Below are 13,949 nucleotides of genomic sequence, written 5' to 3' on the forward strand. Positions count from 1 at the left end.
GCAATTCAAGTTTCCATCAATTAACTCCGTACCCACGATTCTTGTGTCTCAAATCCCACACCAAACCATCACTTTATCACCACCAGCACCGTTAAAGGTAGTCACCCATCAGAGGTTTTTATCTGACCAGTAACGGTGATTCTGTTTGTCTACGTTAGCCTCCAAATAAAAGTTATCATCGTCACTGAACAACACTTGCCGTACGAAGTTTGGATTACTATCGCACTGATCCAGAGCCCATTCTGAAATTGTAAATGCCTATCAGTGTCATACTCATAACTGTAACTCGTATGGGTGCCAAAGGTGTGTGTGCAACACACAGAGGATTCAACACTGACTGACACCGGATATTGCTGATGACCGTCGCGTACTGCGATGTGGACTTTTCACAACCGATGCCACAATTGCTATTGCAGTCACCTCGTCGGTGGCTGTCCTTGAGCACCTACTGCGTGGATTATCCGCCACACAACATGTTGCACGAAATTTGTCCAATAACTTGTGAACTGTCGTGAAAAGTAACTTCTCTCACGATACCGGACATTGAAGTCAGCTACAATCAAACTAGTACTTCGTCCGCTACTCATTAACACAATTTCAATGCTTTCTCCTGTGTGTCATTCCGGATCATCTTCAACGACAAAGAAAATTGATCACCAAATTACAATTTTAAATGTTAACAGACCATTACTCATACATAAATATAAAGATATCGAATTGTGGTCGTATATTCCTCAGAAAAAGGTAGTCTAAAATGATATGCGACAGGAGACCCTTCTCACTTGAAAAACGTAACCAAATCCAAGATGTCGCATTTAAAGATGGCCGCCGCTGTCGGCAGAGTTCATATAAGCTGCATCTCCACTTATAGACAATCCATACCAAACGAGATTATGATTTTTCAGATCGTCTGACTTTTGTAGGGATGTATTCAAACTTTTGTTTTCCCCTGTTGTACAAGTTAATAACACTGGTCCGCAAAATAAAAATTTTTCGCTCCCACGAACGAAAATAGAGGATTCCTATAGGTTTCGAGCTCCTGAGTTCGAATCCGTAACCAATTTTTCTCCAGGGCGTACCAGGTTTCAGAGAGGAGATGGTTTCGATATCCGCCCAAAGATTCTATTTTCCACCCATAATAATTTGCACGTTATAATTCAAGTATCAATATAAATTATGCAGATAAAATTGCATAAAAAGGTAAGTTTAACTTGGTTTCACTTGGTCTTCCTACTCTTCTTGTAATTACTACAGGGAGTTTCACGCGTTACATTCCAACAAAAGTCTGCCAACATATTCACACTCCATTTACCACTGTAGCGCCTCTCCATGTTAGCTATTTGCTGGTAAAACCTTTCTCCGTGTTCGTCAGAAACCTCCCCCAAGGTGTACATTTCAGGGAAGAAGTCCAGGTGGCAGTGCAGGAAGTGTAACTTTAGGGACATATTACTTCCCATGTTACGAAATGAAGTAATTAACCTGCCCACAATGTCTTTGTAATCAGTGACCTGATTCCCTAGAAAGTTTCTGCACACTTTTCAAAAGGCTTCCCAAGCCTCACGTTGCACTTCATTAAGCTTACAAGAAAATATAGTATCCTTTAAAAAGTCTCTGATTTGAGGTCCCGTAAAAACACCTTCTTTTACCTTGGCCTCGGTGAGTCTTGGGAATAGTTTTCTGAGATGATTAAATGCTTCACCATCCCGGTTCAGGGTCTTGACGAAGACCTTGATGAGGCTTAATTTGATATGAAGGGGTGGTGAGAATATTTTCTCCGGATCCACAAGACGTTTATTAGCCACGTTCATCTCCCCTGGGACCAGTTGCTTCCTTGGCGGCCATTTTCTGAGGTCAGCGCATATAAACCACTGAAACTGTTCGTACTTTATTTTCAGCAATAGCTTTCACATGTTCTCGTATATTTCTTTCATATGTACAGCATGAGCAATAGGAATGGCTGGCATTTCATTGCCATTGTGTAGTAACACTGCCTCACGACTTATCCTGGAGGAATCTACGAATAGCCTTAAATCTTCAGTGTTGTAGTTCAACTTCAGTTGTCCAATAAGCAATGGAATGTCACTGCAATACACCAAATCACCATCCTTTATAAAAGTAGGAACTAGGCTCACCTGTGTTTTCCTATACATCGATATATTCATATCTTAGTTTAGGAGATTCCATTGTTGAAGTCGTGATGCAAGCAACAGGGCCTTAGACTTGGGAAATTTAATTCTCTGATCAGATCATTCAGCTCTTCCTAACTTATCACATGTGGTTCATTAGTGTCAGGCACTGAATCGTAATTGGGATCTGACTGTGTACTCAAAGAATGTGCAACATCCTTACAAGCGGCAGGTTCTTCATCAGATGAAACACTGCACAGGTTGTATGAGTCTGGTGGTACGGATAAAGGCAGACAAACATCATGTTTTACAGGTCTCCTCGCGGAATCCAAGTTAGGATACTGTATTTTATACTTCATGATTTTTGAGAAACCTATTATGTTATTCAGGCAGAAGTAACAGTCTGAAAGATGGTCACGGGGCTCGCGCCAAACCATAGGTACCGCGAACGGCATCGATTTATGTGTACCTTTCAACCATCCTGTGAGAGTACGCGCACACGAGTTACAACTTTGTTTCGGAGTCCAAACGCGATCCTGGTCACCGATTTTACACCCGAAGTACAGGGCTATCTTCAGGAACGGTGACAATGGCCTATTTTGTCCCTTGAAAATCACTTCCCCACATATGTAGCAGAATGAATCTGTCGAAATGTTGCAAGTTCTCAGCATGTTCGTTTAACACAAACGCCAATATTTCACGCAGACATATTTTTCACCTACATTATACACAGACACAGCGTAACACGAAGATCAACTCGAAACTGAAATATTTGTTTCACGCGACAACGTGCTGTATGTCTTGGCACTTTTTTCAACAATCTGTCTGTCTTCAAGACAAAAGGGAGCCGACAAATGATCGCAAGTTTATTACGAAACCTTTCTCCATTAATAACGCCTAGGTTATAGTGTATGCAGTGTAGAACGACAATAAATCTTTGCAACCCAAGGGGAGGGAGTACGTTTTCGGGGGGTCGTGAGGTAGAGAAAAGAATGTTTCTAGGATATAGACTAGTAACAGATTTTGGATTAAGATAAAACTTCATAATTATGCACTCCAAAACCGAAAAGCACATATTAAATACGAAAAATATGATTTTTCTGTCAATTATAGAAACAGCACCCTGCCAAAAAAAAAAAAAAAAAAAACATTACCTGCTGGAACTTTCTCGATGATATATTCGTAATCAGCTTCTCGATATCTATCCGGTACACCCTTCCCCTCATAAAAATTCAAAATAGTGCAATCCAAACATGAAAACACATATTAAATACTAAAAATACGATTTTTCTGTCAATATGGAATTAGCACCCGAAAAAAAAGCATTACGTGATGGAACTTTCTCGATGAGATATTCGTAATCAGAGTCTCGAAATCTATCCGGCACACTCTTTCACCCTCTTGGGAGGATTTTCATGCCCACCAGTGAAAAGGGCACTGCAGTAACAGGTTTCGTAGGATGTTAATTTGTACTCATTTCGTAAATAAGAACGGTGCTGATGGACAAATTACAAGATAATAAATGTGAGAATTCAAAGCTATTGATACCGAGAAACATGATATTAAGATACCTTTTTCAAAATTCGGCTCAAGCCTCTTGACTTCTGTGGAAAGCCAATGGTGTACAGTAGGGTGGAGCGAAAATATCAAAGAGAAAATTTTAATTTGGCAGACCCATAAAAAGTTTACTACTTGTCAATGAAACACCTCTGTAAAATTTGATAAAATTTCGTGAATAATTTTAGGGTGCTACCAGTCACTGAACTTCTGTCATTTAACCCTTTTAAATTATATCACTCCAAATGGAACGATGGCGTAGTATGTTCATTGCTGGCTTAAAAATGAACCAACAAAGCTTTTTACTTAGGTTTATTTTTGTTTTGGAGGCATTGTAGAACACGTTTCGTACAGTTTTTCGTCTTTCTGCGTCGGGACATGGGGTGATGACGTCATAAGTTAAAAACAAATTGTTGTACCTATTTTCATTATTTTCTTGCAGGCTTACTATTGCTCTTAGAAGGTCGAAATGTTGCACTCACATTCTCTATACCCATTAGTATTTCTTCGATTTTTCCAGATCTCTGCGTTAACGCAGAGGGGTCCAGAGGGGCAAAAAGGTGAAAAAAGGATTTTTTATTTTAAAAAATAAATAAAGTGCTTGCAAAGGAGCACACATTTCTCAATGACCAGAGATCTTCCAGGAAGATGGTCATTGGTTCCGTAGATAAAACTGAGGCAATGAAGTTAGGAAGAGCAGAAGAAAGGAAAAAAAAAAGAGGCTTCAAGGATTGAAAAGTATAAAATATCTACTGATGTTCCAACAGTCAGCACTGATTATGTTGCCGATACTGGTGAACTGTTGTCATCTGAGGATGAGGTTGAGGATGACAGAGAGACATTTGAAACTGACATTTCAACATCAAAAGAAAAAGCTTCAAAAAACCAAATGAGATTACAACTTCCAACACAGGCAAGAGTTTCAGATCAGTATGGGGTATCTGATAGATGTGTTGCCGCAATTGCATCTGCAACTTTAAAAGATTTTGAAATAGTTTCCAGGGAAGACACTTCTCAAGTAATTGGCTGAAGTACGGAGAGCACGACAAAAAACACAAGCTACACTTCGAGAAAAGGGAGAGGAACAAGGCACGCTGATAGGACTTTTCCTTCCTATCCCCTTCGCCTTCCCCTTCGCCACTTATTTCAGTACCTTGATGGAGTCACAGTGGGACCTCGTGAATTCTCTGGACCGATTGGAAATATGCTGAAAGATTGTGAACATTTGCCTGTTAAAAGTTTCCAGAAAATCACTTGTAATTTACCAGAAATTTCTGCGGATGATCTAAGCACAGATCAAAAATACTTATACAAAATGCGCCATGCCATTTTCTCAGGAAATTGCTCTGCTGATCTCGCCAATCGAAACCCTGGCAAGTTGTCACATTCAAGGTGGCTAACGATGGCTAACAGGGTACTGAGAGTGTATGTGGGAACTGAGAATCCATTATTTAATCTGATTGTTGTGACTGGATACATTGTCAAAGTGTATGCTCCCCTTTGGTTCAAAATTAAAAACAAGTGGTCCCGTACGGACGGAGCTCAACATGTGTTTGAAACCATAGTGCTATCAAGGTTCTTACTTTCACATCTCAGAAGTGTTGTGGATCCCGTGATACAACGAAACGCATATTTCGGCCACCCTGAAAACCTCTTGTTAGGGACGTTAAAGGATCAAAAAAAGCACATTAGAGAACTTAGAAGTTCAAGCACTGCTGTCAAAGTACGGCAGTTCACAATTCTAAAGTTGAACTTTGATGTGCAAGACTACACTGAAATTATTGACTGCCACAAGTTGAAGTCACAGAGCCCCCAATTTTGACAAATTTTACAAATGAAGAATTGCAGTTGCTTATCATCAGTCGGGAAATGCCAGTATTCAATTTCCCCAAATTTCCATGCCACACACAGGCCGTAGAAAGATGCGTAAAGTTAGTGAATGAAGCATCTTAGGCTGTAATTGGTTCAGAAGCAAAGGATGACTTCATACGTACGAAGATAAAGTCAAGACCCATTATGCCAGTCTTTAAAACCAAGAAGGACTACAACGTTGCATAAAGTGTTGACGGGTCTGCGAGTGTAATGGGTTAAAGTCAAACTTGTAATGCAGTGTCTAAGGATTTATCACACCGTTGGGGAGGGGGGGTCTTGTCTTATGTTTCAGAAAGTTTTAATATATCATTACTTGCGTTTAACTATGTCTTAACTGTATCAATTAACATGCTAGAAGTAATCAAAAAGCAGGAAACCACCATTTTATATGAGCCTGCTGTATGCCCGATTATTCGTGTAATATGACAGGAAGAAAACAGCTGGTAGCAACCTAAAGATATGTTCAGAATTTCAAAAAAATTGGAATATATGTTGTACAACATTGAAGGAAAACTTTAGTACCTATGCCATTAAAAATTTCTATTGAAATATTTTTTTCACTACTTTTCACTCCACCCTAGTGTACAGGTGCAACTTGTTGGATTTTGCACCCTTTCATATTATAGGCATAGCGTGTAACGTTCACGCGAAAAAGTAAGTGACCATTGAGAAAATAAATACGTTCTAAAAATTTATTAAAGCTATAGCTAGTAACTTAACATAAGGACATATCTTTGAAATTGCTTTCTCCTAATAGAGGAACAAAACTATTAGCAACGTCATGCAACGTGCATTAAATATTGTGAAAAGGAGAACGAGCCTTGAATGTCAAGAGATCTGAGCCGGACTGTAGTGTTTTCTGTATTTTTAATCGCCACGAATAATACTTCGAAACTAACTTAGGTAACAAGCTCTTATTATTATTGTTGCTTACTGTGTAAATTATCTTTAAGTATCAAAAACGCTTAATAATTCGATGTATTTCGTTATTTAGTAACAATAACATTCCAACTTGCTAAGAAAACTCGGCTAAGTCCGCCCTTTACAATATTGCATTTTGTCAAATTGTAAATGTGATGAGTTTCATTAAAATGAGCTTCTCGTATTACATGATTTGCTTCCGTTTCTACATATTTTTTATACTAATATCTAACTGCTTGTACTGCTAAGCAAATTACTTAGTGAGTAACAAAAGGAAAGGAAGAGAAGCGATAGATGCGTCTCATATGAACACTTTTTTAATCGGGCGCGGCTGTGGCGCGCGTACTACGATGCACAATTCCATTGATCACTTAGTAAAACCGCTGGCATCTAACGGACGTAAAGAACAGATGAAAAGGCTGCGTAAAATTCAACACGTAGGCTATATTTAAGCGAATCCGTGGTGTAAAGTTTACACATAACAACTGCCAAATTTGAAATAGAATAATTAAGATTATAGCTAACGGCTAAACGTCAACCGCACTGGTAATTGCGTTATGGTAATGTCTAAAGTGACATGTAAAATGGCAAACCTTACTTTGAGATAAGATTGAAAATAGTTCGTAGTGTAGAATGGCAATTCTTAGGAGCTAAGTCACGAACCAATTGTAGCCGTTGTCATGTCATCCCGTTCTGAATCCTCAACTCCCCTCCTTTTCGAAGTGTGTGAAGGGATTCGCTTACCGTAAGCTACGAAATAGCAAGTAGTCTTCGAAAAGAAAAGCAAAGTAAGAAAGATTGGTACAAATGTCTAAGGTTTCAACATGTATCGAGTATTTGATACGATAAGTAATTGAAAATCGAGATGAAAAATAAATATCTTAAATCAGTACATTTCTGGATGAAAAAACATACTTAAAAAATAACTGAAACATTCATTATTCCATACATAAAAGTAATGTGTAATTTAAATTCATTTTTTAAGAACTCTTTTTGAGTAGCCGAGTAAATCGGGAGAATATAAAACCACCACTTAAGTTCTTATAATATTTCTACCTTACTTAAGATTGACATATACCGCCTTATGCAGAATCGTTTTGGCTTATGATTAGCGTCATACTAAAGGCGTGATTACTGCTGGAAAGATACGTTAATCGAACTCTTTAGTATGGCTCTAATCACATCTCAGAATGACTCTGCATAAGGCCCATACTCTTTTATTTTAAGTCAAATCTGAATTTCTTGCGTTATATATTTCTTTTGTTTGACGCAATCCTACGTAATTTATTGCGAGGAATGAGCTGGTTCCCAAATGCCGATTACCGGAACACACTTATGAAGAACAAATCCAAGGTCGAATATGAAAAGCTCTAGATTCCATTACTGTCGTCGCAAAACTTTGCCGACCGCAACGCAAAATCTGGAACAATCATACTATATCACTGCTATACTAATTATCTCAATCAGGAAGCAGTTATAAAGACTTCTGCATCTTTGCTTTATTTTGGTTTTGTAGGCTGAATGTTTTAAAGACAAGTGCGGACTGATCCTTCAGACCCCATCTCTGTTTAGATCAGTACTTTCGTTTTATATAATGCCTGCCAATTAGAGGTTGTCACGACATACCAGCCTCATGTATCTATAAATATAATAGTATGCATTTCACTAAAAATCATTTTTTTTTTTCAAACTCAGAAGGAACAATTGCCCGTCCAGCGATTTTCAAATGACGCGAATGGTTTAGATAAATGGAAACCTCTTACAGCTTGAGAGGGATGAGATATTTTGTTGTATGCATAGTGAGAGAAATATGGAGAATGCGAAAGAATGCAACAGAAATAATAATGCCTCAAAATTCAGAACTAGGGCTACAGCCAAGGTCGCCTATGTTGTGGTTTCCAAGGGGCGAGTATATGCGACGTTTCAAAAATAGTTTCAAATTTTGAAGTAACTAATGTAAAAATTCTATTGGATTTTCGATATTCTTAGGTACTTTCCTCTAGGGGGCAAGCGCCCCACCTTGCCCCTCCCTGAGGCTCCCCTCGGTTACAGCATATTTTACAGAAAAAAATCGCGTTTCCGCCGGTTAAGAATTTCGCTCCAGGGTATGTTTTCTGCCAACTGACAATAGTGGTTTCGTTTCCAGTTGAACAAAACTGAAAATACACTGTCAGGATTTGCATACACCGAAGCGTTAATTGTATGGTACGGCACTTTGAACTTCAGCATTAGATTTGTTTGTGATGAGGTTACTTTATAAATTCAGGATTTATATTTATCGAATTACAGCATAAATTTACTTAGGTATGTTTCGAAAACAATCGGAATAAAGTCCAAGGAAAGTCAAGCTTAACTTTTTCTCTTCTCTTTTTTTTATATGCACGTATATAACTTTCATTGTGCACTGATAGATTTCACTACTAATATTTAACACTTGTACCTTACTATTGAGAAAAATCAATATTATACCCTTGTACTTACGTAAATTTCAACTTGTATTAGCAAAAACTTTTGACGCCTTTATGCAAATCACTAGGTGGAAGACGTGTCTGTAAGGAAAACATTCTTGGAAGTGATAGAATTAAGATGTACCTTGTATATTATATTTACAATTGGTGGGGTAGTATTGTAAAACCTTACACGTGCTTTAGAAGGGTTGAAATGAACGAGTACATATGGAATATAACAATATTAGGTATTATTTTCGGATAATTTTGGAACTGGGGGGCCAAAATCAGGTAAAATCACCATTTTTTATGGGAAAAGAGTTGATGTAACGTAAGTGTAATTGCTAAATACTAACATGACATTAGGGAGAAAGTACGAATTTTAAGCAAAGAATTCTGGCTCGGATTAAGCAAAGAACATCCTAATCTAACCTAACCTAAACCAACCCAAACTAACCTAACCTAAACCAATCTACCTAAACCACCAAAAAATACAGAAAATATAGCAAGAAAGCACAAAATTTTAGCAAAATATATTGGCCCCCAGTTCCAAAATATGTCCTATTTTTCGCCGACGGAGTATTTGTGCAAATGCACTTGAGCCGTTTACATTGTAGTGAGTGTGTACGCGCGCATGTAGCGGAAGTTGTATTTCTGGAATGTAGCGGAACACTTAAACTGGTAAGTAGTTCGTTGCTTAATGCAGAAAATTATAAAGCATTGATTACTTTTCGTTGAATTTTTAAATATTAAGCGGTAGTGCGTGTTGTAAAGTATGAGATACTTATTTCATTAAAATGATTTTTAGAGTGTAATTTCATTCAGCGCTTGGAGTGGCCTTGTTGTATGTGTATGAGATCATTGATCGAACTTATTAGTGTATTAATCCGTAATGTGTTAAGTAGGAAAGAATACTCGAGAGCTATTTAGTGTGACTAGTAGGCGTGGTAAATTGAGATCGAAAATTGCATTCGGGATTTTTAAGGATATTTCAGTTTGTGACGGGTGCTAAATCAGTGAGTATAGGTAGACTATACTCACATACCTTGCGGAAATCGGTAGACTATATACACATACAATGTGAGGTAAGTTATGCATTGTAATACTTAGTGTAGGGAAAGGTTGCTTTATTATAAGTAGTAATAGTAGTAGTAGGTACGGGTTAGAAGCCCGTGAGGGGTTGGTTGGGTTCTATTCTCAACATAAGTATAAGTAGTAGTAGTAATAGCAGTAGTAGCAGTAGTAGTAGCAGCAGCAGCAGTAGTAGTAGTAGTAGTAGTAGTAGTAGTAGTAGTAGCATCAGCAGCAGAAATAGTAGTAGTAGTAATAGTAGGAACAGGATATTGATTGGGGTTGATTGGGTTGTTCTCGACATAAGTAGTAGTAGTAGTAGTAGTAGTTGGAACGAATTAGAAGCTCCGCAGAGGTTGGTTGGGTTATGTTCTCAACGTAAGTATAAGTCGTAGTGGTAGTAGTAGTAGTAGTATGGAAATTCCGCATCGTTGTGCTATTTGTATTCTTGGTTCTTTATTTTGTGGGAGAGGGTAATTTAGTACATTGTTGATGCCAACATGTGTAGTTCCAGTTATCTCCCTTTCGGGAGATTTATAAAGAAACTTCCAACCTTATACCCCAGTGGACTGCTTCACTAAATTTGTTTTAAATGTTTTTGGAAACGAAGATTTGTATAAAATGGTGCCTTCCATCATGGACCAATTCGCCTCAAGGTATATAAAATAACAGGTAGCACCAGTTCGCGTTTAGCGTTATGATTGCCTCCCTGACCGTGACTTCATGTGGAGGTATTGGATGTCTTTTTTCGCTTGCCTGTTTGTTACTTCGCGCTTTCCTCGTAAAACTCGATTCAAAACAACATAATTTTGAAAATGAAATAAAATCTTTAAGTTTTACGTCCCACGGGTATGTCGGTTAGGCTAAAGGTGACGGAGATTATGAGAAATGAATGAAATGGTGGAATGAAGAATGTTGGAGGAAACGGGAGAACCCCGAGCAAACCCACGAGCACGGTGTTTGTCCACCAGAAAGTCCACATGGCGCGAGCTGGAATCGAACCAAGGACCCCAAGCACTGGAGGTGAACGCTCTACCATTGAGCCACCACGCCCACGACATAATTTTCAAGTTTCTTGTCTTTTCGAATGCAAAAAAAGAGTTATTTTCTACTCACAGATGAGGCAACATAATTTAAAAAATAAGTAAATATCGCTGATAATAATTAATTACCTACATAAATAAAAATGAATATAATGATGTTTGCTCACTAACGTTTCCTACAGCGTTGAGGCGATTTTTATAATTATGAGTACATGAGTTGACCTGAGATTTTTATCATATTACTTTGATTAAAGGGCGCATCGTCAGGGGATCGAAAAGGTTCAAAATATATACCTAAAATAAAGTACCTGACGAGCCCGTCAAGTTAGAAACATCAAACTCGATATATAAACTCTCCATTAAATTAAAGGAAAACATGTCCCATGGTGTTTGAAAATTACCGTTTTAAGGGAAAGGGTTAGTTTGGGTTAGGTTAGATCAGTTTAGATTAGCTTAGGTTAGTTTATATTATATTATGTTAGTATAGGTGTCCAGCATAATTTTCCAAAAAAAAAATATATAGAATTTCGCTTATTTCTACTAATATTAGGTTAGTTTAGGTTATTTCAGGTCAGCTTCTGTTAGTTTACGTTAAGTTAGGTTAGATTTGGTTACGTTATGTTACGTACAAGTACTTCCATTTCTCCTGGAAATTTTGTGTTTTTTACGTGCTTCTGGACCCCTTCTGCTAAACATACTCCCTAATTTAAACTGAATTAATCTAACCTAAACCATCAAAGTACAGAAAATATAACAAGAAAGTACGAATTTTAGGCAAAACCTTCTACTCCCAATTCAAAAAAATATGCCAATGTTTTTTTTTTTTTTTTTTTTTTTTGTTTGCAATAGGTATGATTCTGTTAGACAAGGTTAGGTAAGGTAAAATTAGATTAGATTGAGTTCGTAATAGGCTCCTATGAATGTTCTGCTCAAAGTCCACTTTTGCCAGAATAATGAGTCAGATACTCAACAAAACTTAAGAATATTATTTAAACTAAAGAATATACGAGAATATATATTTATATTTTCGTTGGTACCCTTTCTACCTCGCTTTACATACATAAACACATTGGGCCTTATGCAGAGACGTTTTGACGCGTGATTAGTGCCATACTAAAGACTTCCACTAACATAAGTTTCCTGCAGTAGTCAGCCCTTTAGTATGACGCTAATCATTCGTCAATATTACTTTGCCTAAGGCAGCTTAAGTTTCAGACCCTCAGAAACAAATGTTAACAAAAGTAAAATAAATTATTGTTGTTGCACACCTAATAATAATTATTGTTGTTGCTCTCCAACTTGACTAGTGTCTAGTTTAGTTTTCCCCCGTGGAAGTTTGGTATCAATAATGAGGGAACCGCGTCAGATCTTAAACTCTTCTTGAGCGGCAAACCAGAAGCTTATTGTTCAAATCCTTTTGATAATCCGGATGTTAAAGATGAGCAGTACATATTCGTGCGTTTTCCACATTAAAAGTGACAATTCGTTTACAGCGGGAACCGCATGTTCTTTGAAGTTCTTCACTTTTAGGGAAACGATGGAAAGATGACTTTCGCCCATCTTGAAACAGTAGTGTAATTGTTTATGCAGTATTTCACTGATTATTTTGAAAAATACCGCGATACCTTCACGTGACGTCACTGACCGCAAGGAATCCTGGTAAAATGAGAGCAGGAAGGCTATCCTGAGAGCCCCCAGAATTCGCCTAAGTAAATATGTTTTTACACTATTTGTAAAATTACTTGGGTGTTAGAGGCTCGGGACATAAAAACAAGATGTAATAATATATAAAAAATTGTAGCAAAATTAAATTTTGTCAAAATTTAAAATTATGAACAAATTCACAATTGCACAATTTAATAGCATGAGACGCCAGGTGTAAAGAAGTCCGACGCTATCTTGTTCCTTGTGCCAACATGTCATGTTATCAGTGTTTCATAACAAGGTACCGGTAATAAATATACCACAATAATAAAGGGGTTTCCATATATGCTACAATAGCCACACCAGCGTTACGAAAGGTAGTGAAAGAATAATAATTTTTGAACAGTTATTTCAAGTGATATGGCTATCCTTGACCTGCAAGGGTTTAAATAATTAATTGCTAACATTACATCGTATGAACAAAATACCTAAGGAAGTAAGTTATGCCCAATCTGTAAGCAGAGAAAAATGTGTTGATTTAGTGCTTCACCATAAATAAAATAAAAGGCAGAGTAAATTTTTACCTTCGTTAAAATGACAGTCACTCAAAGAGATATTAACAATGCATGTATGATTCAATCTTGATGTTGGCCATTTTGCATAAAAAATCCAGAAAATGCACAACAAATTTACAACTATATCTGTATCTTCACATAACAACATAAAGAATATTTGAAGAAAATGGGACAAAGAGAACAGATTTTTTCCTCTTTTACTTTCTTATGCTACATTGAGTTTTGCATCCTATCAGGTGCAGGCCGAGACCCCAGTCACCAAGCACATCAATGAGTATAAATATAAACAATTATTTTGTAATGTAGTAAATTTAACGTAATACAAATCTAGTTAACGAAATATCGTTATAGCAGTAACATGTTTCCAGGAAGAAATCATCTTAATGTACACTAACCCAAGTAGTTGCTGAAAAATTATAATTCTTTAGTAATTAATTTACTCCTTGTTGTCCTCCTCAAAATATAACACAGATGATATTCAACCTGATGAACAGGAACAGTTTTAGAAAAATACAATTCTTTCACAATTTTCGTACAGATACAGAAACTTGAAATATGATATAAAAGTACAAAGTGATAACATGGTTCTTTACCCCTTACCGTGCGTTCACATATCCATATGTTTTTGCATTGTACTAGTGTGGGATCCCGGTAGAGGACACCTTTGAGGTAGGTAGCGTGATTATTCTTTGT

At 37.2% G+C, this 13,949-nt stretch overlaps 1 protein-coding gene across 2 annotated transcripts in view; it reads right to left on the minus strand.

Annotated features, from left to right (window-relative positions):
• LOC145681631 (uncharacterized) overlaps positions 1-13,441 on the minus strand; it is a 145,264-nt gene extending 131,823 nt beyond the window's left edge. Inside the window, exons 1-2 of one of the 2 annotated variants that reach the window (XM_081753247.1) lie at positions 13,266-13,403; positions 8,958-9,025 (exon numbers count right to left, since the gene is read on the minus strand). Coding sequence is in view for 1 of the 2 variants with exons in the window: in XM_081753246.1 (XP_081609372.1) it covers positions 13,266-13,404 (139 nt within the window). In the remaining variant the exon portion in view is untranslated. Of the gene's footprint in view, positions 1-8,957; positions 9,026-13,265 lie in introns of both variants that reach the window. The other variant, XM_081753246.1, reaches the window with a different exon arrangement.
• Positions 13,442-13,949: the final 508 nt, after the last annotated feature.

This window comes from Thermobia domestica, chromosome 3, assembly GCF_964235325.1.
Source record: "Thermobia domestica chromosome 3, izTheDome1.hap1.1, whole genome shotgun sequence".
NCBI lineage: Eukaryota > Metazoa > Arthropoda > Insecta > Zygentoma > Lepismatidae > Thermobia > Thermobia domestica.